We start from the raw sequence: 24,957 nt of genomic DNA, 5'->3' as shown, positions 1-24,957 counted from the left end.
CCATCAGAAGGACACATACACATGTATGTTCACCGCAGCACTATTCACAAGAGCAAAAACACAGTATCAACCTAAATGTCTATCAATGGTAGACTAGATAAAGAAAATGAGGTACACTGGAATACTATGCAGCCATAAAAAAGAATGAGATCACATCCTTTGCAGGAACAGAAAACCAAATACTGCATATTCTCACTTATAAATGGGAGCTAAGTGATGAGAACGCATGGGACACATAGAGGGGAACAACACATACTGAGGCTTACTGGAGGGTAAAGGGAGAGAACCAGGAAAAAAATAACTAAGGGGTACTAGGCTTAATACCTGGGTGATGAAATAATCTGTATACGAAACCCCCACGACACAAGTTTACCTATATAACAAACCTACACATGTACCCCTGAATTTAAAATAAAATTTAAATTTTAAAAAAAGAAAAATCATCACCTTTCTCACTACAACGCTTCACAATCACTCTCATTTGGCTCTCTTCTTTCACTACAATCACCTATATCCCTTGTGAACCCACATCCAGAAGAAAACGCTTTGCCAGTATGACCCTGTGACCCACTTGAAGATCCCTGTCCTTTTGAGAGTCACACCTAATGATTCCTCCTTCCTGGATTGACCTGAATTTTCCTGATCTCTTGGCACTTTGAGTCTTTTCATCCATCACTAACAGATTAGATAAATCCCAAATTAGATATATCCTGTTTATTGACAAGGAGAAAGGTAGGAAGTAAAATGTTTTTAAGACAAGGAGCAGTAAAAATTATTTCCAGGCAAATTTGTTAATTAATAAAGAAATGCAGATGACAGTTACCAGATCCAAAAGAAACAAGGAGAAGAAATACAATGAAAAGACACTAAAAGAGAGTGCATGTTTGATTTGCAAACCAAAATGCCAGAACAGCTCCTCCAAGTCCAGCTGAAACGTCATTTGCACACTCTATATAGTTAAAGTGCACTGCAAAAAGTCCATCCTCAAAAAGGTAAAAAGTATTCTGGAAAAATGATTCTGAAAAAACACTAAAAACAATAATGTGGAATTCAACATCCCCCTCCCAGAAAATAAAACTTCAGCAACACTGAAAGGGAGAAATGAGAGCTTCAATTTAGTTAATTGGACTATTGATTCTTATGCAATACTAAGTCACTGATCATTAAACAGAAGTGAGAATATTAGCTGTTAATGAAGGTAACAAGACTAAGATATTCACAGATCTTCTAGTACTTCCTGCTATAAGAGTTCTAGAATAAAACAAAGTGGGAAAAATTATGCATGTAAACAGAATATATTAATATAAAAGAAATAAGCAAGGAGAAAAATACAAATGTACTTTGTGTAAATGTAAAAGATAAATGTGAAAAGACAAGGACTTTTAGTGTTTAAAGCAGAAAGCAAACATGCTAAGTAAGTCATGTTCAACCATTTCCAAACTTTCAGGCCCAAAGGGGAACAATCCAGAATACCCATGGGAAAAAATACACAAAATGTATATTTTCTACTACTGAAAATGGGAATTGACTGTTGCTTTTTAAAATAAACTTAAATTGAAAAGTAAATATTTGCACAGAAAAGTACAGCTCTCTTTTTGATAAAATATTGAGCTGTTTCATACCCCTATAGTAACTTAGTATTATTAGTCTTTTAACTTTTAGCCATTCTGGTGTATGTTTAGGGTTATCCTGTGATTGTAATTTGCATTTTCCTAGTAACCTATGAAACCAAGCACCTTCTCACATGCTCGCTGGTCATTTTGATATCTTCCTTTGTGAAATGACTGTTTGTCTTTTGCCCATTTTTCTACTCAGTTAACTTATTAATTTATAGATGTTCTTTATCTTCTGTTGGTTGTATGTTGTAAATATATGAAATGTTCATTATTTTAATATAGTCTAAATTAGTAACCTTTTATCATTACTTTTTAAGAAATCTTTCCCTACTCCAAGGCACTAAGATTTTCTCTTATGTCATCTTCTAGAAAATTTTCAGCATTTCACATTTAAATTTGTAATCCATCTAGAATTGAATTTGGTGTATGGTATAAAACTAGAAGTCAAAATCTTTCTTTTTCCCCCATATTGTTACTCAGTTGATCCAGTGACATGTATTGAAAAGACTCCCCACCACCTTGCAGTGCCATCTTGTCATGAATCAAATGTTCACATATGTGGGATCTCTGTTACGGGACTCTGTATTCTGTTCCATTCGTCTGTTTTTCTATCCTTGCAATACCACACTGTCTTAATACAGTTTTTAATAAATCTTGTTTTCTAGTACCCTAAGTGCTCCACCTTAATTTCTCTTCATCAAGATTGTTTTGGCTACTGCCATATAAATTTGAGAATCAACCTTGTTGATTTTCACTTTAAGATATACTGGAGTTTTAATTAGAATAATACTGAATTAATAGATCAAAATTGGAGAAACCAATACCTTTAAAATATTGAGTCTTTCTATCCATGAACATAATCTATTCTTCCATTTATATCAGTTTTAATTTCTCTCCATAATGTAGAGCTTTCTGTGCAGAGGTCTTGTACCTCTTTCATTGGATTTACTGTATTTGGTGCTTTTTTGATACTCCTGTCAAGGGTATCTTTTTTAACTTTATTTTTAATTGCTTTTTGCTGGTACAAAGAATCAATAAGTTTTTGTAAATTAACCTTTAACTCAGCAAACCTACTATTTCATTTGTTAATTCTAAGTCTGTCTACATAGATTTTTTGGGTTTTCTGTGTACACCAACAAAGCATGTGCTAATTACTGCAGTGGTATTTCTTCCTCTCTAATCCTTATATCTTTTATTTATTTTTCTTGCTTTATTGCACTAGCTACACCTCCACTACAATAACAACAACAAAAAAAGTGGTGATACTGGGCATCCTTGTCTCATTCACAATCTCTGAAGGAAAGCTTCTAACAATGGGTTACATTAATTGCTACTTGCTATGTTTCTTATATACTATTTTACTAGATTAAGGAAATTCCCTTAACATTTCTAATTTTCTAAGGGACTTTAATATTTTTATCACAAATGGATAACTGAATTTCATTAAATTCTTTTCCTGGATTGAGATAACTATGGTGTTTTTCCTCTGATAATGTGATGAATTATATTGATTTATGAATGTTGAAACAACCTAGAATGCCTGGAATAAACCTAAGTTAGTATATCTTTTCTAAATACTGCTGGATTTAGTTTGTTAATATTTTGACTAACAGTTTTATATTAACATTCACATAAGACTGGCCTGTAATTTTCCTTAACTGCTACATCCTTGTTAAGTTTTGAAATAAAGATTATGATGCTTCATAAAAGCAGTTAGGAAAATCTTATCTTTGCTTCTGTTCTCTGGAATATTTTATATAAAATTCGTGTTACTTATTTCTTAAAATGTCTGGTAGAATTCACCAATGAAGTCTACTGGGCCCAAGAGATTTATCTATGAGCAGGTTTTTCAATAACAAATTCAATTTAGCCGGGCATAGTGGCTCACGCCTGTAATCCCAGCACTTTGGGTGGCTGAGGCGGGCAGATCACCTGAGGTCAGGAGTTTGAGACCAGCCCTGACCAACATGGTGAAACCCCATTTCTACTTTAAAAAAAAAAAAAAAAAAAAAAAGCAAAAATTAGCCAGACAAGGTGGTGCGCACCCACAGACCCAGCTACTCGAGAGGCTGAGGCAGGAGAATCGCTTGAACCCAGGTGGCAGAGGTTGCAGTGAGCTGAGATCATGCAACTGCACTCCTGCCTGGGCGACAGAGTGAGACTCCAACTCAAAAAAAAAAAATCAATTTAATAGGGTACTGTTCACATGTTTCAACCTTTCTTGTGTGCTGTGCTTTCCTAGGGATTTTTCTATTATATCTAAACGTTTTACCGTGGGTGGGGGGGTGGGTGCATGGTCATTCATAGTATCTTTTTATAACCCCTTTACTATTCAGAGGCTCTATTATGGTTTCTCTTTTTAATTGCTAACATTAGTTATTTTCCCCCTTTTTTTCTTAATTAGTCTTGCCAAGGTTATCAATTTAATTAATTTTTTTCAAAGAGAATAGCTTTGTTCATCCTCTTATACATTTGTTTCCTATTTTATTAGTTTCTGTTCTTATCTTTATTACATCTTTTCTTTCTCTTTTCTTTGGTTTTAATTTGCTGGGGTTTTTTTGTTTTTCTTGAAATGGCTACTTAGATCACTTTCAGCCTTTCTAATATATATAATTTTAGCTGTATATAAAATGTAGCTATATGTATACACACATAGCTAACATTCTAGGCACCACATTAGCTGCATTCCACAAGTTTTGATACGTACCATATTCATTATCATTCAGTCCAAAATATTTTCTAATTTTCATTGTGATTTCTTTTGATTCATGGGTTATTTAGAAGTGTATTGCTTAATTTCCAAGCTTTTGAGGATTTTTCTGGATGTCTTTCATTGTTCTGAGTTCTAGATTAAATTCACCTTGGTCAAAAAACATGATTCTAATCCTCTGAAATATGTTGAGACATGCTTTATGGCAGTAGTGGTAAATGGTCCACATTCACTTGGATGTTATTAGGTACAATGTTCTATTTAGGTTAATTAGGTCAAGTTTGTTAACTAGGTTAAGTTTGTTAATCTTGATCAAATCTTCACCTGAACTGAGGTTTTCTCTGCTTGTTGTATTAATTAGAGCTACTTGTTAAGTCTTCCATGATTACCATGTACTTAATTTTTCCCTTAATTCTGCCCATTTTTCTTTGTATATTTTAAGGCTACATTATTAAGTACTTATAGAATTGAATTATTAAAGCAACCTGGTTAACTGATCCATTCGTAATTTTTAAGTGTCCCTAGATCTTTAGTATTGCTTCTGGCTTTGATGTTTACTTTGTCTCATGCCAATACAGTTACATCAGTTTTCTTTTGGAAGTTTTCTCATGTCATATCACTTCCAAGCTTTTACTTTCATTTTTAAAAAATGTCCTTCTTTTCACATTCTTCAAATTTAGCAAGTTCTTTTCCCAACCTCTTGAGATGAATCAATACCTCAATGATTTTCAGCCCTTCCTCTTTTCTAATATATGCTCTTATGGCTATAAATGTCCCTCTGAGATATTTTATCTGCATTCTGTATGTCTGATGTTGTATTTTCATTTTGAATTCAAAGTATTTTCTAATTTCCATTGTGATTTCCTCACTGATCCATGAATTATTCAGAACTTCATGTCCTAATTTCCAAATGTATGCAGATTTTCAAGTTATCTTTTTCTAACTTATTTCCACTATGTTCAGAGACCATACCTGTGACGTCAAGCTTTTGAACTGTATCAAGATTTACTTTATGGCCCAGCATATGGTCAGTTTTGGTAAGGGTATTTTTTGTGCTAATAAGAATGTGTACTCTGAAATTCTGTTGTATAATATTCTATATATAAAAATTAAGTCAAGTTTGCTGATCATGCTGTTCAAATCTATATTCTTTCTTATGTTTGTCTCTTATTCCATCAGTTACTAAGAAAAATGTGTTAAAATTCTCCCCTATGATTGTGGCTTCATCTGTTTTTTCCTAGTTCTGTCACTTTTCACATACAGATAAGAGAGAAAGAGGATTTTCTTTTAAAACTATTTAACCAGACACTTACATTAGATACGCAGTTATTTTCATCTTGGTTTGAGTCCCCCCAGCAAAGTGTAGGCTGAGACATGGACTTCAGGGCAACTGGAGGTGACCCCAGAAAGCACAGTGAGGACACAGAGAGCAAGGCAGAGAAGGAAAGAAAGCTAATAAAGGACGTGATATTGAGCATATTAAGCATATTACTGAAGTAAGCAGCTGGTGATGAATTCCACTGGGAACCCACTAAGGAACCAGATGGAATCTTTCTGAATCGTCCCTCTGAGGAATGGGAAGTTGGAGAATTCACCTAGTCCCTCCACTGCTTGAACTTGACCTAAGACCTAAGAGTGTTAACTCCCCAACACTTCCGGATTTCATCTAAGCAGCTTTCCAAGGCCCCAGAGAGAGAAACAAAGTATGGGGAAAGGAAAGAGAGATCAGATTGTTACTGTGTCTGTGTAGAAAGAAGTAGACACAAGAGACTCCATTTTGTTCTGTACTAAGAAAAATTCTTCTGCCTTGAGATGCTGTTAATCTGTAACCTTACCCCCAACCCTGTGGTCCCTGAAACATGTGCTGTGTCAACTCAGGGTTAAATGGATTAAGGGCTGTGCAAGATGTGCTTTGTTAAACAAATGCTTGAAGGCAGCATGCTCGTTAAGAGTCATCACCACTCCCTAATCTCAAGTACCCAGGGACACAAATGCAGCAGGGACCTCTGCCTAGGAAAGCCAGGTATTGTCCAAGGTTTCTCCCCATGGGATAGTCTGAAATACGGCCTCGTGGGAAGGGTAAGACCTGACCATCTCCCAGCCCGACACCCAACACCCGTAAAGGGTCTGTGCTGAGGAGGATTAGTAAAAGAGGAAGGAACACCTCTTTGCAGTTGAGACTAGAGGAAGGCATCTGTCTCCTGCCCATCCCTGGGCAATGGAATGTCTCGGTATAAAACCCGATTGTATGTTCCATCTACTGAGATAGGGGAAAACCGCCTTAGGGCTGGAGGTGGGACATGCAGGCAGCAACACTGCTCTTTAAGGCATTGAGATGTTTATGTGTATGCATATCTAAAGCACAGCACTTAATTCTTTACCTTGTTCATGATGCAGAGACCTTTGTTCACGTGTTTGTCTGCTGACCTTCTCTCCACTATTATCCTATGACCCTGCCACATCTCCCTCTCCGAGAAACACCCAAGAATGATCAATAAATACTAAGGGAACTCAGAGGCCAGCGGGATCCTCCATATGCTGAACGCCGGTCTCCTGGGCCCCCTTTTTTCTTTCTCTATAATTTGTCTCTGTGTCTCTTTCTTTTCCAAGTCTCTCGTTCCATCTAACGAGAAACACCCACAGGTGTGGAGGGGCAACCCACCCCTTCAAACAAAGTATACTACAAGCTTGTCCAACCTGTAAGCCACAGGCCATATGTGGCCCAATACAGCTTTGAAGGTAGCCCTACACAAATGTGTGAACTTTCTTAAAACATTACAAGATTTTTTTTTTTAAGCTTATCAGCCAGCATTAGTGTTAGTGTATTTTATGTGTGGCCCAAAACAATTCTTCTTCTTCCAATCTGGCCCAGGGAAGCCAAAAGATTGGAAACCCCTGTTACAGTAGATGTTGGCAGCACACAAGGACCTATATGTAATAGCTAAAAGGAAATCAGGAGGTAAAGAGGACATACTACAGGGCATAAAGAATGTCTACTAAAGTTATATATCCTGAAATTTCACATTTTCTCATTATGAAGTGTTTTTCTTCACCTTGAGTAATGCTTTTGGCTTCTGCTCCAATTATACTTTTTCTGATAAGAATACAGTTATACCATCTTTCTATTCAAACTGTTTGCATGTTATATATTTTACCTTTTAATTTCAATGTTTTTATATTTCTATCAACATTAAATAATAATTGCATTTGTTTACCTGATCCAGTTGGACAGTTTTTCTTTTAATTCAGCCAGTTACTGCATTTACATTTAACAAACCTATTTTGATTTAAAGCTGTCATCTTGTTACATAATATTTGTACTTAATAAGCTCTGTTCCTTTTTCTCTTCTTTTTTGCCTTCTTTGGGACTGATTACTTTTTTTATCATTCCATTTTTCTCTATTAGCATGGAAGATATTCTCTACTAATATATACTTTTAATGGTTCCCTCAAGATAAAAACATGGATTTGTGACTCAACAAGGTCTAATGTTAGCTATAAATACTTTAATTCCATTTATCCCAACCTGACTTAAATATAACACCACTGCCACCATAATTTTATATATACGTTAAACTCAAAAGGCAATTACCGTTAGCTGGGCACAGTGACATGCACCTGTAGTCCCAGGTACTTGGGAGGCTGAGGTAGGATTGCTTAAACCCAGGAGTTCGAGTCCAGCCTGGGCAACATGGCAAAACTCCATCTACTATTGTTGTTTTATACAATCAATATTCATTTAGATTTACCCATAAATTTACTATTGCTTTTCATTTCTTCCTGCAGCTCTGAGGGTCAATCTGGGATCACTGTCTTTCTACCTAAAGAACATTTTTTAATATTTCCTTAGTGCAGGTCTGCTTGTAACCAGTTCTCTCAATTTTTGTTTATCTGAAAATGTCTTCATTTTACCTTTATTCTGGATACAGAATTCTTGTTTGGTAGACGAAAAAGTCATGTTCTTTCTTTGTAGACATTTTATTGTTTTCTGGCTTTCCCTTTTTTGGCTGACAAGTCAACTGTTAAGAGCTATTTGTAGATAACCTTTTTTTTCTTTGATTGCTTTTCAGATTTTTCCCTTTGTCTTTAGTTTTCAACCATGGCAACTGTTTCTTATTACTTATCTTGCTTGAGATTCTTGGACTTCTTAAATACGTAACCTTCCTCACTTTTGGCAAAATCTCAGCCACTATCTCTTCAAATATTGTTTGTGCCCATTCTCATTTTTTTCTCCTTCAGGGATTCCAAAAACACTTATATTAGACTTTGTTGTTGTCTTCTCTTTCTCATATCCTTTCATCCATATTTTCTATCACTTTGCCTGTGCTTTATTCTAGACATCTTCTTCTGTCACATCATCTAGTTCACTAATTATCCCTTAATCTTTAAGACCTTAATGTCATTCTATTTTTCAATTCTAAAATTTCCACTCTTTTTTTTTTACAGTTTTTAATTCTTTTTCGAAATGCTCAATCTTATCTTTTAGTGCCTCGAATGCAATAAACATTGTTATTGTAAACTGTGTGCATGATAATGACAAATATCTAGGTTTATCATGGGTCTATTTCTATCTTCTGCTGCTTCTACTATTTTTCATTTGTGTTGTCTTGTCTCTTGTCTGAGGTTATTTTCTGAGCAACTACCAAGCATTATATTTGCAAAATTATTTGAATAATCTGAAACCCAGAATGGTAATTTTTCCTTTGAAGAAAATTTACATTTGCTACTTCCAGGTTCCTGGAAGCCCTAGCACTTTGGAGATGCCTGAGGACAGTAGCACTCTTAAGTTTAACTTAAACTGATTTCAGGGATTTAGATGTTTGAAGCTGAGTGGTTTTTTCAAGAGGGCCTGTTCTGGTCCATCCTTACTCCTAGGGTGCAGCCTTCCAGGGTCTTTAGCCAAACTGAGGAGGCGTTCAGAGCCATCATGGACCCCTAGCCCCTTAAAGTTATCAAAAACACCACTCAACCTTCTATCCTCTCCGCTGCCTTCTTTACTTTCAGTTAATAATGGCCCCAAACCCTGGACACACCTCCCTGAACCTCTTGCCCAGCCCAGATCCCAGCCTGGTAATTGTTCACCATCCTGATAGCATTTTACTTCAAGCAAAATTTTTTTAAAATCTAACTTACCTATTTGTCCTCAGTGAGTGGACTGGCCCAAATTACCTAATCTGCCATTATCAAATATTAAAGTCTGAAATAATTCATATTTAACTGTAAACATCCTGAGGGAAATTTACTTCTAAAGCTGATTTCTACAGCCAGTCAAACTTTCAATCAGGCCTGAAAATAGAATAAAGATTATTTTCAGATATACAAGATCTCAAAACTATGCTCTATCAAAATAAAAACGTAAACATATAAATATGGTGACAGAGAATGCAAAGAAGCACAAATAGAGGAGCAAAGAAAACCTCCAGAATAATGGTGAAGGGAGTTCTCATGATGACAGCTATACAGCTATCCTTGAAAGCAACCTATCCACAGTGGAGAATGGCAAGCTCCAGGAGAGATGTCTTCACAGGGAAAAGAAATGAAAGAAAAGAAAATGGACAGATTACTTGCCTTGTTTAAACACAATGACAGAAGATTTACACCTGTGTCAGAGATTTCAGAAAGAATCAATGGTAGGTATGTTTAAAAAACCAAATGAAAGTGAGACAATTAGTAATTTCCAGGAAAACAAAAAAGCAGTACAAAAAACAAGTCTGCTTATAATTACACTACCTGACTCAACTGTGAATAATATTTACCATTTTAATGATGTAAATACTGAATATTAATCTAACAAAAAATTAAGATATACACTCCTGGAAGGATGAGGGGATGATAATTGTATGTAAGAGAGCAAAATCCCACATCTTTCATAGTACCAAGTCATTAAACAGCTAAAACTATAAATGAAAATACAGCAGTAAAAAAGCTTCCTTGGAAACATAGGGAAAATGCCAAAAGAAAGAGTTAAAGGCTTGAAATTACTCCTCACAGAAGTAAGAATCCTAGGTTCAGAGGGGTGGGGAAGATTACTATTTTTTCTTATGAGACTTGTAGAATCATTTTTCTTTTTATTTACTGTGACAAGTATAAATATAAAGGTGAAGAAAAGTTTAGGAACATTAAACGCTAATAATGATGGAAGTTACTTGTCCAAGGCCATTCAGCTGAAAAGAGGCAGGGCCAGGACTCCAAATTTCTTACTCATTTCATAAAGTCAACGTGCCCTGTAGGGAGCTAGAAGATAGTAACAACAGGAATGTCCATTAAAACCAACCCAGTGCCAACACTGTAACCAGAAACACATAAAGCCTTAACTTACAAAATAAGTTGCTTATATTAGTGATCCACCAAGTATGATTTGCAGGTGGGCTGAAGTTATTCACAGACAGCAATCCAGCATAAGAAGCCTGAGGCAGAGTGTAAATCAAGAATGTCTTGAAACACACCATTCGGTGTAACAGACATTCTTACAAGCAAAATCTTCTCAGCAAAAGATGGATATACACTGATTTTAGCTGTTAACAATTTTAGCTGTTTAATGACTTGGTACTGTGAAAGATGAGGGGTTTTGCTCTCTACACTGATTTACATTCTGGTGCAAGCTTTTAATCTCATCATGGACCTGTCATTTGATTAGCAGTGGTTTACACCGTAGGACTAACTGCTTCTAGGTCTGTACCTTTCAAACAAGTAAGAATGACTGATGTGGTTTGGCTGTGTCCCTACACAAATCTCATGTTGAACCGTAGTCTTGTTGGAGAAGGGGCCTGGTGGGAGGTGACTGGCTCATGGGGGCAGACTTCCCCTTGCTGTTCTTGTGATAGTGAATTCTCATGAGATCTGGTTGTTTAAAGGTATGTAGCCCTTCCCCCTTTGCTCCGTCTCCTCCTCCGCCATGTGAAAATGTGCCTGCTTCCTCTTCACTTTCCGCCACGATTAAGGCTCCTGAGGCCTCACCAGCCATGCTTCCTGTACAGCCTGTGGAACTGTGAGTCAATTAAACCTCTTTTCTTCATAACTTAGCCAGTCTCAGGTAGTTCCTTATTGCAATGAGAGAATGAACTAATACAATGACAAAAACATAAAGCCCTATTTTCTAGTTCTTATATCATATACTGCTCAAATTGGATTATGAATGTGTTATAACACATACTTGAAAGAAGTGTTTTGATTCTGGAAAAATTTCGTCGACCTCCACTTCTTTTCCGAGTATGGAGAAGTCAAAAAGGCAAAGAGTGGAAATCCACAGAGAAGTCAAGGGAAGAGGATCAGCAAACTTCTAATTACCAAGCACAACTGCCTTGCCAGGAACATCAGCAAAGGGGACCAAATGAAAAGGTGACAAAGTGCTCTGCCCAAAGAGGAAGGCAGAGTTCAGCGACAACAACCTAAAACCTCAGAAGAAGATACCAATCCCTCCATTACCCTCTAAACTGCTACCCGTTAACCTGATTCGCCAGGACATTCTGTGTGCCTGGTGCCAACAATTAAAGCTGAGCACCAAAGGCCAGAAATTAGATGCACATAAGCACCCGTGTGCCTTCACCTACCCAAAACAAAAGGACATTCCTAGCACAGCAAAAGAGGCCAGAATTCAGAAATCATTACCAAAAAAAAAATCAAAGGTGGACAAGGGGTAAACGTCCCTGAAAAGTTCTGAGGAGACATCCTCCTGAGGTGGCTCTTCCCTCCTGGGGGGGTGCTGCCTGCCTTGGAAGAGTTTGCTGCTCTCCTTGAAGGAGTTAATACGGCTGTAAGAAAACTTCTACCCCAGGTGCTTTGCTGGTCTCCAGGGCCAGAACTGCAGCCAGGGTGGGACACCAGAGGCAGAGGAATCACCACAAGAGACCATGGGAGAAGTCTCCGTGCAGATACAGATGGTTGGGTTGACTTCCAGTTTCATGCTAGACAAGCCTGGGCTCCAGAAATGCAAGAAGGGAGAGTGAGTGCACTCTTCTTGCTTCCCGCCTCCCAATTTTCTACCCCTGCACCTTGAAGACAGTAAGTTGTGCCCCAAATGTGTTCACAGGTACAAGGTCTTAATAAAAAGCATCCAGTGGGAATAAAATACCAGAAAAAAGGCACATATATGGTAATTAATAGTAGAAAGGCTCAACAGTCGATTCCATGGTGGTGTTGCTGATAGGTGAACTCTGCTTCTCTCCATACCTGCTTACAGTCCATGCAGACTGGTGGACTGCAGGTGTTAGACTATGACATGCAGCAGTGCCTGCTGCTTCACTGGCTGAGATATAGACTCTAATTTTAAAAATGATAAAACATTTCACAAATTACCATTAATTCTAGTTAATACATAGAAAAAGTCATTTATAGTACGCTTCTAAAATAGAAATTACTTCAACAGCTACAGCTCTTTTAAGTGAAAATTTCTTCAGCGGAGCACTAAGAAAACAGTAGTTTGCTCCTGTGCTCAATTTCCCTCCCTAGCATACTGACAACTTCAGGAGATGCTCCATTCTGATTGTAAATTTCACAAAATGTGAAGTATTTTAAGGCAGAGAAAGGCTGTTAATTCTCTCCCTCCCCAAAACACATGATTTTCAATATTCAAAACAATATTTGTTTTCTTAATAACCTAACACTTCTATAGTTTGATTCTGGGATAGAAACACAAGGCACTTTGTATTATTTCCACCTATAATTGCTTTGTGTATTTCTGCTGTTTAAAATGTTTAAGGTTGCTCCCCACTCATAAATACATATTAAATTTATATATACTCAAAACCTGTTGGTGGTACAGGTTGGACCACTTGTTTTCAAAATGACATTATTTAGGTATGATTGACATACAAAAAGCTGCACATATTTAATGTATCCAATTGAGTTTAACTTTTAATTTTCTGTGTATTTCCTAAATTTATAGTCCTGTGTGTCCTGGAACAGATCTGTTTTTTACTTCTTCTGTGTTTTAATGGCAGTCTCCAACACTGTCTTATTATTACAAGTAAGGGATTTGCTTTGCTCCTTTAATGAAGATATAAAAAATAATGCACTGGAAATAGTGGTAGAATTGGAAAATTTGTAACTATCATGATTACTTAATAGGTTTGGGAAAGAATCCTCAAAAATGTTAAAGCAAGAGAAGAAAGTTTGTTGACAAGTGATATGGTTTGGGTCTGTGTCCCTGCTCAAATCTCATGTGGAACTATAATCCCCAATGTTAGAAGTGGGGCCTAGTGGGAGGTGACTGGATCATGGGGGCAGATTTCCCCACTGGTGCTGTTCTCATGATAGTGAGTTTTCCTGAGATCTGGTTGTTTAGAAGTGTGTAGCACCTCCCCCTTCACTCTCTCTCTCCTGCTCCACCATGTGAAGATAGGCCTGCTTCCCCCTTTGCCTTCCGCCATAATTGAAAGTTTCCTGGGGCCTCCCCAGAAGCAACTATGTTCTACAGAACTGTGAGCCAATTAAACCTCTTTCCTTTATAAATTACCCAGCTTCAGATTTCTTTATCACAATGTGAGAACAGACTAATACAAGAAGCAAAATATTTTCATGATCTCTTAGTGTTGTTCCTTCCTGCCCTTCATTGGTTGTTGGTGGTCATAATTTTTCAGCACAATAATAAACATATTTGTTCCTTAAAAAAAAAAAAGCAAGAAAGAAGTGTTGTAATACAACACAATCTCACACACGAATTCTATGGAATAGATTCCCATTACTAGATTATCTTCAGAAACCTGCTTCTAGAAACTTAATCAACTTTCAGCAGCCCAATCAATGAAGTAGCAAATTGACCAGAGAGCTGCAATTCTAAATTTTTTGTATGTCCCCAGGCCAAACTTAAAATCTTCATATCCTTACCATGGAATCTATCCATTTAATCCCTTAAATCTCTCTTAATTTCTCTTTGAGAGAAATTTTGATGTCAAGGGCATTAAGTAACGGCAACAATGCCCGTGACATCAAAACTAAGCCACAGGAATAAGTTCCAATTTAGCATCACAGTGACTAAATATTATCATAATCACACATAATTCTTTAATGAGTTTCTAACAAAATAAACAATCTATTTATCAACCAGAAAACTACTTTCATTTCAACTTGCTAAACAGAATTTTGTTTTGCCCTAGTAGAAACAAAGTGCTAGCTAAGTAGCCTACCATAAAAGGAACATTGACCCTGCCTAAATTATGATTTTTAAAAAATCAAACAAGATTACCATTCACTGTACTTTTGCATCACCTTCTGTATTTTTGCATGGTGTGTAATTTTAAAATATATTCTCAAAGTTTTACTCAAATTTTAAATTAATTGCAATCTAGCAAACAGCATTAGCAGAAAACTTTGATACAGCCAGTGTTACCATGTACTACTTTGACCCAAGTTGCAAATGGCCAACCAAGGAGAAATTTTCTGGGTAAGTAAAATAACATTTTTAACAAGTCATACTCTTTCCTTGTTACGAGAAACATTGCTAAACTATTCTTAATAAGTTTTCTCAACAAAATCACAATCTCAGTGTGTACTACTCACAGAAGTGTACCTGAATAAGCTGATGACAGCCTTAATGAATGGTGACCCTACTGGCCGAAAAGGTCTTCAGAGTGAGAAATGGGACCAGTGCTCCCCTACAACTCTAACTCTTCCAATCCCTCTGAGATTGACATACATACCAAAAATTAACAGGCAACTCTCACACATAAATGCTTTCTACTTCCCTTCCAATATTCTGTGTACTTCCTCCTAATTTACCAGCTAAATTTATGAGAAGGCAACCAGCAAATATTATTAAACTTTTCCCCCAAATTACCAATATCAATGAGTGGTGGGACTGCAAGTAATTTTTATTTTCTTCTTTTCTTTCTTCTCCCCTAATTTTCAACATGGTAAACGTGGTGTTTTTTTTTTTTTTTTTTTTTTTTTTTTAAAGATTCTCTTAATTTTGTTTTAAATCTAACCAAAAGAGGCAAATTCTTTAATCTGGAACTTGTTTTGTAATACCAGCCATACAATGAAGCCAAAGCAATTTCCATGAAACTCAGTGAATGTTAATATGAATATGTAAGATGATGAAGGTTAAACAAACAATGTGTGGTACCCTTTTACATTTTCTTAAAGAAGTTATGTATATGTTATATGTAACCAAGGTAAAATGATCCTTGAAATAAATGATAACATTCTTATACATTTTCACAATGAATTTTTCTTCTAAAATAAAACAGCAGAATTATAATAAAAAACAATAAAGAAACCAACTTGGTATACAAATTCTTTCGTCAACAAATATTTAAAAAACACATTTAATATAAAAGACAAGATAAAAATATCAAAAAGAAGAACAAATAAATTGCTTTACCTCTTTATGTGTCACATCCAACTGACTCCTAAGACTCTTAAGTTCCTGTTCACGGATTTTCAAGCAAGTTTCTAGAGCATGTGTACGTCCTTCCCATTCAGATTTTTTATGAGCCACCATTATGTCAATCTGTTTCATGAGCTCCTGTAGTTCTGCTTCACAAGATGTCAAAAATCCCCTATAAAGAAGAACAGATTAAAAAAACAGAAGATATGTTCAAGTGGCTTTTCATCTTTTTCATGTAAAAATATAGCAGATGTAAATCTACCTGAAGTAAATAATTAAATGACATTAATGTCAATTAATAAATTACCAGAAGCAAAGAATACGATTGCTGAGCTTTTGCTTTTTTTTTTTTTTTTTTTTTTGAGATGGAGTTTTCATTCTTGTTGCCCAGGCTGGAGTGCAGTGGCACGATCATGGCTCACTGCAACCTCCACCTCTTGGGTTCAAGCAATTCTCCTGCCTCAGCCTCCCGAGTAGCTGGGATTACAGGCACGCGCCACCATGCCCAGCTAATTTTTATTTTTAGTAGAGATGGGGTTTTGCCATGTAGGCCAGGCTGGTTTTGAACTCCTGACCTCAGGTGATCTGTCCAGCCTCAGCCTCTCAAAGTGTTGAGATTACACAGGTGTGAGCCACCATGCCCAGCCTGAGCTTTTACTTTTAATGCTCATATTAAGATGATTACTTATTCCACAGAATATCTTATCTTCCTCTCATAGCCAACCTAAAGCCCAAGTTGTTTGGTTAAGCACAAGATTGATGTTTTAAGTCTGGTTTGTGGAGCCAGGCTGCTACAGCCAACAAGCACCTCTGTAATATATTAGGGAAGCTTTCAGGAAGGATCCAGACAAGCCTATACGTCACATTTTCATCTAGCTAAAGGAAAAAGCCTTGGAAGAAAGCAGACTATCATGCAGGAAAGTGATAATACAATTGTAAGAGCTGCTTCAAGAAATTCATCCTTCAGCCAGATTCATTTCAACCATTTCTGCCCACCTTTCTGTCAGAAACTTACTGTAGTCTACCTTACTATTGTAAATCTACTGATGTCCTGGCATTTCAGGAGATGCCAGATATTGCTGAGAAACAGAAGTGGACACAGATATATTAGATTCAAAGAGGTTTCCAGAAATGGCCACAGACAGCTCTCAGTAAGGCTTAAATACTTTCAAAAAGCACCTGTTCTTAGTGTGACAGAACCTTTGTACTTTTGCTTCTTAAGAGTAGAAAACTCAAGATAGGATGTAGGCAAACATCTAGCTTCACACTGCTGTGATGAGGCAAACAACCCAAAAAAGGTCCCCCCAAAATGCTGTGACCATGACATGGATCAACTTAGCTTTTGCTCAAAACTTTTGCTTCTGTACCCAAAGCATAATATGGTCAGAGGCATAACTCAGATAAGCTTTTAAAACTGCAGTGAGAAGCTTAAGGTCAAAAGAAAACTTACCGCTGGGGGTCCACACACACCACTTAGGGACCTGAGGACAGGCCTTCTGTGCCCACCACTACTACCAGACACATTGTCTGAGGCACTGGTGATCAGCCTGGGCCCTCCTGCCACCACTAGGTGACTTGGAATCAACCTACCTTGATCACTGCCAGCACCTATGCACATCATCCAGGGATCTTGGAGAGGCCTGCCTCACCCACTACTGCCACCACTGGTGCCTGTGCATGTCACCCAGGGGCCTGGAGATTGATCTGCCCTGCCTGCTACTATCAGTGCCTGTGCATGCCATCTGGGAGCCTGAGGACAAGCCCATCCTGCCTGCCACTGCCATCACTGTCTGGTAAGTGATGACCAGTCTGCCTGGTGTCCCTACCCCAGCAGAGCCTTGCTATAGCCTCCACTGACAATCACAGTCCAAGTCACTGAAAAACTCACAGAAACCACTGATACTGATTATGGCTGGAAAAATCATAGAAACTACACTCTTGCACCCACTGAGAATCAAATCAAAAGCACCCTACCCAACCAACACTATAGATACACCTACAGGAAAAAAATTTTCCCTATGAAAGCCAATCCATATAATTGGAAGAAGTGACTATTATACCAGATACACAGAAATCAACATAAGGACGCAAGAAAAATGAAAAAGGAAAGAAAAATGACACCTCAAAGGAACACAATAATTCTCTGGTAACAGATCCCAAAGAAAAGGAAATGTATGAAATACCTATAAAAGAATTCAAAATAATGTTATTAAATAAACTCAGTGAGATACAAGAAAACACAGATAATAAAAACAAATCAGGAAAACAATTTATGTTCTGAAAGAGAAATTCAACAGAGATGGATATCATTAAAAAGAGCCAAACAGAAATCCTGAAACTGAAGAATACAATAAATGAAATTTTAAAATGCAATTGAGTTTCAACAACAGAGCAGAACAAGTACAAGAATTTCTGAACTTGAAGATGGACCTTTTGAAATAACCCCATCAGACAACAACAAAAACAACAAAAGAATAAAGAATAAAAAAGAAAAAAGAAAGCCTACATGGCATATGGGAGACCATAAAGTGACCAAATATCCAAATTCTTGCAATTCCAGAAAGAGAAAAGATGGGCATAGGTACAGAAAACCAATTTAACAAAATAATAGCTGAAAACTTCCCAATTCTTGCAAAAGATATAGATATCCAAATAAAGGAAGCTCAAATATCCCCAAATAGATTCAACCTAAAAAGGTCTTCTCTAAGGCACATTATAGTCAAACTGTCAAAAGTCAAAGACAAAGAACTCTAAAACAGCAAGAGAAAAATGTCAAACGTTCTGTGAGTTCCTCACATATAAGGATATTGCCATCAGACTAACAGCAGATTTCTCAGCAGAAACCTTACAGACCAGGAGAGAATAGGGTGATATATTCAAAGTGTTAAAAGAAAACAAAACAAAACTGGTGTCTAAGAATACTATACCCAACAGAGCCATCCTTCAAAAATGAAGGAGAAATAAAGTTTTTCCCAGACAAGCAAAAACTGAGATAATTCATCATCACTAGACCAGCCCTACAAAAAATGCATATGGGACTCCTACATCATGAGGCAAAAGGATGATATCTACTATCGTGAAAACACACAAAAAGTATAAGACTCACTGGTGGAGCAGAAACACAAATGAGAAAGAGAAAGGCATCAAACATTATCACTAAAAAAAAAGAGAGAGAGAGACCAAATTACACAGGTAAACAATAAAGGAAGAAGAAAGGAACAAAGCATATACAAGACCACCAGAAAGCAATTAACAAAATGACAGGAGTTAAGTCCTCACTTATCTATAACAACCCTGAATGTAAACGGTTTAAATTCCCCAATTAAAAGATACAGAATGGCTGAATATCTATAAAAAGCAAGACCTAACTATGTGCTACCTAAAAGAAACTCACTTCATCTGTAAAGACACGCATAAACTGAAAATGAAGAGATGGGAAAAAATATCCTACACAAATGGAAACCAAAAGCATGCAAGAGTAGTTATTCCTATATCAGACAAAATAGACTTTAAGTCATATAAACATAAAAACTGACAAAGAAGGTCATTATATAATGAAAAGGGATCAATTCAGCAACAAGATATTACAGCTGTAAATATACATACATCCAACACCAGAGCACACAGACATATGAAGCAAATATTATTAGAGCTAAAGAGAGACAGACTCCACTACAATAATAATTGGGGACTTCGGTACCCCACTTTGAGCACTGGACAAGTGATTTAGACAGAAAATCAACAAAGAAACATCCAGTTTGTTCTACACTATAGACCAAAGAGACCTAAAGACATTTATAGAACATTTCATCTAACAGCTGCAGAATACACATTCTTTAGCACACAGAACATTCTCCAGGACAGACCATATGTCAGGCCACAAAACAAGTTTCAACAAATTTTTTAAAATCAAAATCATATCAAGTATCTTAGACCACAATGGAAAAAAGCTAAAAATCAAGATTAAGAGAAACTTTGGAAACTGTACAAATAAATGGAAATTAAGCAACATGCTCCTGAATGACCACTGGGTCAGTGAAGAAATTAAAAAAGAAATGCAAAAATGTCTTGAAACAAATGAAAATGAAAATACAACATATCAAAACCTATGGGATACAACAAAGGCAGTGCTAAGAGGGGTGTTTATAGCAATAGATGCCTACATCAAAACAGTACAAAGACAAAAAAAAAAAAAACATTGAAATCACACCAAGCGTCTTCTCAGACCACGGTGGAATAAAAATAAGAATACCAGGAGGAATTCTCAAAACCACAAAAATACATGGAAACTAAACAACTTGCTCTTGAATGGCTTTTGGGTAAACAAAGGCAGATATCAAAAAATTCTTTGCCGTGTTAAGAGGAAAGTTTACAGCTCTAAACACCTACATTAAGATCTCAAGTTAACAACCTAAAACAATGTAATGTCACACCTAAAGGAACTAGAAAAATAAGAACTAAACCCAAAGCCAGCAGAAAAAAAGAAGTAACTAAAATCAGAGCAGAAATAAACAAAATTGAGACCAAAACAAATGAAATAAACAGTTGATAACAAGATTGATAGACTGCTAGCTAAATTAGCAAAAAAAAGGAAGATCCAAATAAGTACAATCAGAAATGACAAAAGGTGACATTACAACCAATCCCACAGAAGTACAAAAGATCCTCACAGACTACTATGAACATCTGTATGCACACAGGCTAGAAAATCTAGAGGAAACGGAAAAATTCCTGGAAACACACAACCTCCCAGAATTGAACCAGAAAGAAAGAGAAATCCTCAATAGATTAATAATGAGTTATAAAATTAAATCAGTAATAAAAAGACTACCAACCAAAGAAGCCCCAGACCAGATGGATTCACAGCCAAATTCTACCAGACATATAAATAAGAGGTAGTACCACTGCTACTGAAACTATTCCAAAACATTGAGGAGGAGGGATCCCTCTCTAACTCATTCTATGAAATCAACATCACCCTGATACCAAAATCGGGCAAAGATAAAACAAAAAAAAAGAAAACTACAGACCAATATCCCTAATGAACATAGATGCAAAAATCCTCAACAAAATACAAACTGAATCCAGCAGCACATCAAAAAGATAATCCATCACAATCAAGTGGGCTTTATTCCTGGGATGCAAGGATGGTTCAACATAGGCAAAAATCAATAAATGTGATTCATCACATAAGCAGAATTAAAAATCATATGATCATCTCAATAGACACAGAAAAAGCATTCAATAAAACCTAATATCCCTTCACGTTAAAAGCCCTCAACAAACTAGGCATCGAAGGAACCAACCTCAAAATACTAAGAGCCATCTATGACAAACCCACAGCCAATATCATACTGAATAGGCAAAAGTTAAAAGCATTCCCCTTGACACCTGGAACATGACAAGGATGTCCTCTCTTGCCACTCCTACTCAACCTAGTACTTGATGTCCTAGCCAGAGCAACCTGGCAAGAGAAAGAAATAAAAGGTATTCAAATAGGAAAAGAAAAAGTCAAATTATCTATCTTTGCTGATGATATGATTCTTTACCTAGAAAACCCTAAAGATTCTACCAAAATGTTCCTAGACCTGATAAACAAGCTTCGGTAAAGTTTCAGAATGCAAAATCAATGTACAAAAATCAGCAGCATTTCTATACATCAACAACGTCCAAGCTGAGTACTGAATCAAGAACACATCCCATTTACAATAGCCACACATAAAAAAAAAATCTAAGAATACATCTAACTACAGAAGTGAAAGACCTCTACAAAAAGAATTACAAAACACTGCTGAAAGAAATCACGGATGACATAAACAAATGGAAAAATATTCCATGCTCATGGATTGGAAGAATTTAAAATGGCCGTCCTGCCCAAAGCAACCTATAGATTCAATACAATTCCTATCAAATTACTTCACAGAATTAGAAAAAAACTATTTTAAAATTCATATGGAACCAAAAAAGAGCCCAAATAGCCAAAGCAACCCTATGCAAGAAGCAACCCTATGCAAGAAGAACAAAGCTAGAGGCATCATATTGCCTTACTCTACACTACAATGCTATAGTAACCAAAACAGCATGATACTGGTACAAAAATGGACACACAGACCAATGGAACAAAACAGAGAACCAGAAATAAAGCTACACACCTACAACGAACTGATCTTCAACAAAGCTGACAAAAATAAACAATGGAGAAAGGATACTGTGTTCAATAAATGGTGCTGGGAAAACTGGCTAATTGTATGAAGAATGAAACTCAACCCCTACACTTCCTCACCATAAGCAAAAATTAATTCAAGATGGATTAGATTTAAATGTAAGATCTCAAACTATAAGAATCCTAGGACAAAAATCTAGGAAATACTCTTCTGGACACTGGCCTAGGCAGAGAATTTATGACTCAAAAAGTTATGTCCTCAAAAGCAAATGCAACAAAAACAAAAATTGACAATTGGGACCTAATTAAAGAGCTTCTGCACAGAAAAAAAAAAAAAAAAACTACCGACAGAGTGAACTGACAACTTACAGAATGAGAGAATATATTTGCAAACTATGCATCCAACGAAGGGCTAATATCCATAAACTACAAGGAACTTGAAAAATGTTCAACATCACTAATCATCAGAGAAATGCAAATCAAAACCAAAATGAGATACCACCCCATATCAGTCAGAATGGCTATTATTAAAAAGTCAAAAAATAACAGATGTTGGTGAGGCGGTGGAGAAAAGGCAACACTGTTAGTGGGAATGTAAATTAGTTCAACCCCTGTGGAAAGCAGTTTGGAGATTTCTCAAATAACTAAAAATAGAATGAGACTACCAACCAATTCAGCAATCCCATTACTAGGCATATACTCGAAGGAAAATAAATAATTCTACCAAAAAGACACATGTGCTCACGTGTTCATCGCAACACCAATCACAATAGCAGACATGAAACCAACCTATGTACCCATTGACGGTGGATTGGATAAAGAAAATGTGGTACATATACACCATGGAATACTACACAGCCATAAAAGAAAAACAAAATGTTCTTTGCAGCAATGTGGATGCAGCTGCAGGCTATTATCCTAAGCAAATTAACACAGAAGCAGAGAACCAAATACTGCATGTTTTCATTTACAAGTGGAAGCTAAACATTGAGTACATACAGACATCAAGATGGGAATAATAAGCCAGGCATGGTGGCTCACACCTGTAATCCCAGCACTTTGGGAGGCTGAGGCAGGGGGATCACTTGAGATCAGGAGTTCGAAACCAGCCTGGCCAACGTGGTGAAATCCCATCTCTACCAAAAACACAAAAAAAATTAGCTGGGCATAGTGGTGTGTGCCTGTAATCCCAGCTACTTGCAAGGCTGAGACAGGAGACTCACTTGAACCCAGAAGACAGAGGTTGCAGTGAGCCAAGATCACGCTACTGCACTCCAGCCTGGGCAACAGAGCGAGACTCCATCTCAAAAAAAAAAAAAAAAAAAAAAAAGATGAAGATGGGAACAACAGACACTGGAGACTCCAAAAGAAGGCAAAGGCAGAGGGTGGGCAAAGGCTGAAAAACTATCTATTGTGTACTATGTTCATTATTTGGGTGATAGGATACATACAAGCCCAAGCTTCAGCATCACACAATACACCCATGTAACAAACCAGCATATGTACCCCTGAATCTAAAAAATAAAAACAGTACAAAGACTTCAAATAAACAACCTAACGATGCATTTCGAGTAGCAAAGCAAGAACAAACAAAACCCAATTAGTAGAAGGAAAAAAATAACAAAGATCAGATCAGAAATAAAATAGAGACTAAAAAACAATACAAAGAATCAATGAAACAAAAAGTTGGCTTTTTAAAAAGACAAAACTGATAAACCATTAGCTAGACTAACCAAGAAAAAAGAGAAGACCCAAATAAATAAAATCAGAAACAGAAAAGGCAATATTACAACTGATACCACAGAAATACAAAGGTTCATTAGAGATTATTACAAACAACTATATGCTAACAAATAGGAACACCTAGAGGAAATAAATTCCTGGACACACATAACCTACCAAGATTGAACTAGGAAGAATTAGAAAACCTGAAAAGACCAATAATGAGTAACATGACTGAACCAGGAATAAAAAGTCTCCCAAGAGAGAAAAGCCCAGGACCTGATGGCATTACTGCTGAATTCTACCAACTTCATAAAGAAGAACATCAATTCTTCTCAAAGTATTCCAAAAAAATTGAAGACGAGAAAAATTTTCCTAACTCATTCTACAAGGCCACCTTTATTCTGATGACAAAAGCAGACAAGGATACAACAAAAGAAGACAACTACAGGCCAATATCCCTGATGAACACAAATGCAAAAATCCTCAACAAAATACTAGCCAACCAAATCCAACAACAGAACAGAAAGATAATACAGCATGATCAAGTGGGATTTATCCCAGGTATGCAACATATACAAATCAATAAAAGTGATACATCACATCAACAGAATGAAAGACAAAAACCATATGATCATCTCAACAGATACAGGAAAAGCACTTGATAAAATTCAACATCTCTCCATGATAAAAACTCTCAAGCATAGAAGGAACATATCTCAACATAATAAAGGCCATATAAGACAACCCCCCAGGTATCATTATACTGGATGGGGAAAAGCTGAAAGCCCTTCCTCTAAGAACCTGAACACAACACAACAAGGATGCCCACTTCCACCACTCCCATTCAACACATAACTGAAAGTCCTAGTCTGAGCAATCAGGTAAGAAACAGAAATACAGGCATCCAAATTGGAAAGGAGGAAGTCAAATTGTTGCTCTTTGTGTACAACATAATCTGACATACAGAAAAACCTAAAGACTCCAGCAAAAAAATCTTAGAACTGATAAAGAAATTCAGTAAAGTTGCAGAATACAAAATCAACATACAAAAATCAGTAATGTTTCTATACACCAATAATGAACTAGCTGAAAGAGAAATCAAAAAAGCAATCCCATTTACAATAGCTACCAGAAAAAAAAAAAAATACCTAGGATTAAATTTAACCAAGGACATAAAAGACCTCTACAAAGAAAACTATGAAACACTAATGAAAGAAACTGAAGATACAAACAAATGAAAAGACATTCATGCCCATGGGTCAGAAGAATTAATATATTCAAATGATTATATCCAAATCTATCTACAGATTCAATGCAATCTCTATCAAAATACCTATGACATGCTTCACAGAAATAGAAAAAATAATACTAAAGTTCACACCGAACCATAAAAGGCCCTGAATAGCCAAAGGAATCT

The 24,957-nt window shown here is 36.5% G+C and overlaps 1 protein-coding gene and 1 pseudogene across 32 annotated transcripts in view; one reads left to right on the top strand and one right to left on the bottom strand.

Moving 5' to 3' along the window:
* Nucleotides 1-24,957, bottom strand: part of CEP63 (centrosomal protein 63) — a 92,039-nt gene that overhangs the window by 54,855 nt on the left and 12,227 nt on the right. For all 32 annotated transcript variants that reach the window (XM_054479858.2, XM_054479838.2, XM_054479860.2 and 29 more), the window contains one exon: nt 15,647-15,824. In XM_054479858.2, coding sequence (XP_054335833.1) covers nt 15,647-15,824 — 178 coding nt within the window. The remainder of the gene's footprint in view (nt 1-15,646; nt 15,825-24,957) is intronic.
* LOC129034189 (developmental pluripotency-associated protein 4-like) lies at nt 5,282-12,392 on the top strand (annotated as a pseudogene).

Source organism: Pongo pygmaeus, chromosome 2 (genome assembly GCF_028885625.2).
Source record: "Pongo pygmaeus isolate AG05252 chromosome 2, NHGRI_mPonPyg2-v2.0_pri, whole genome shotgun sequence".
Taxonomy (NCBI): Eukaryota; Metazoa; Chordata; class Mammalia; order Primates; family Hominidae; genus Pongo; species Pongo pygmaeus.
Note: the sequence above shows the minus strand (reverse complement) of the source record. Positions and strands in the feature narration are given on the sequence as shown.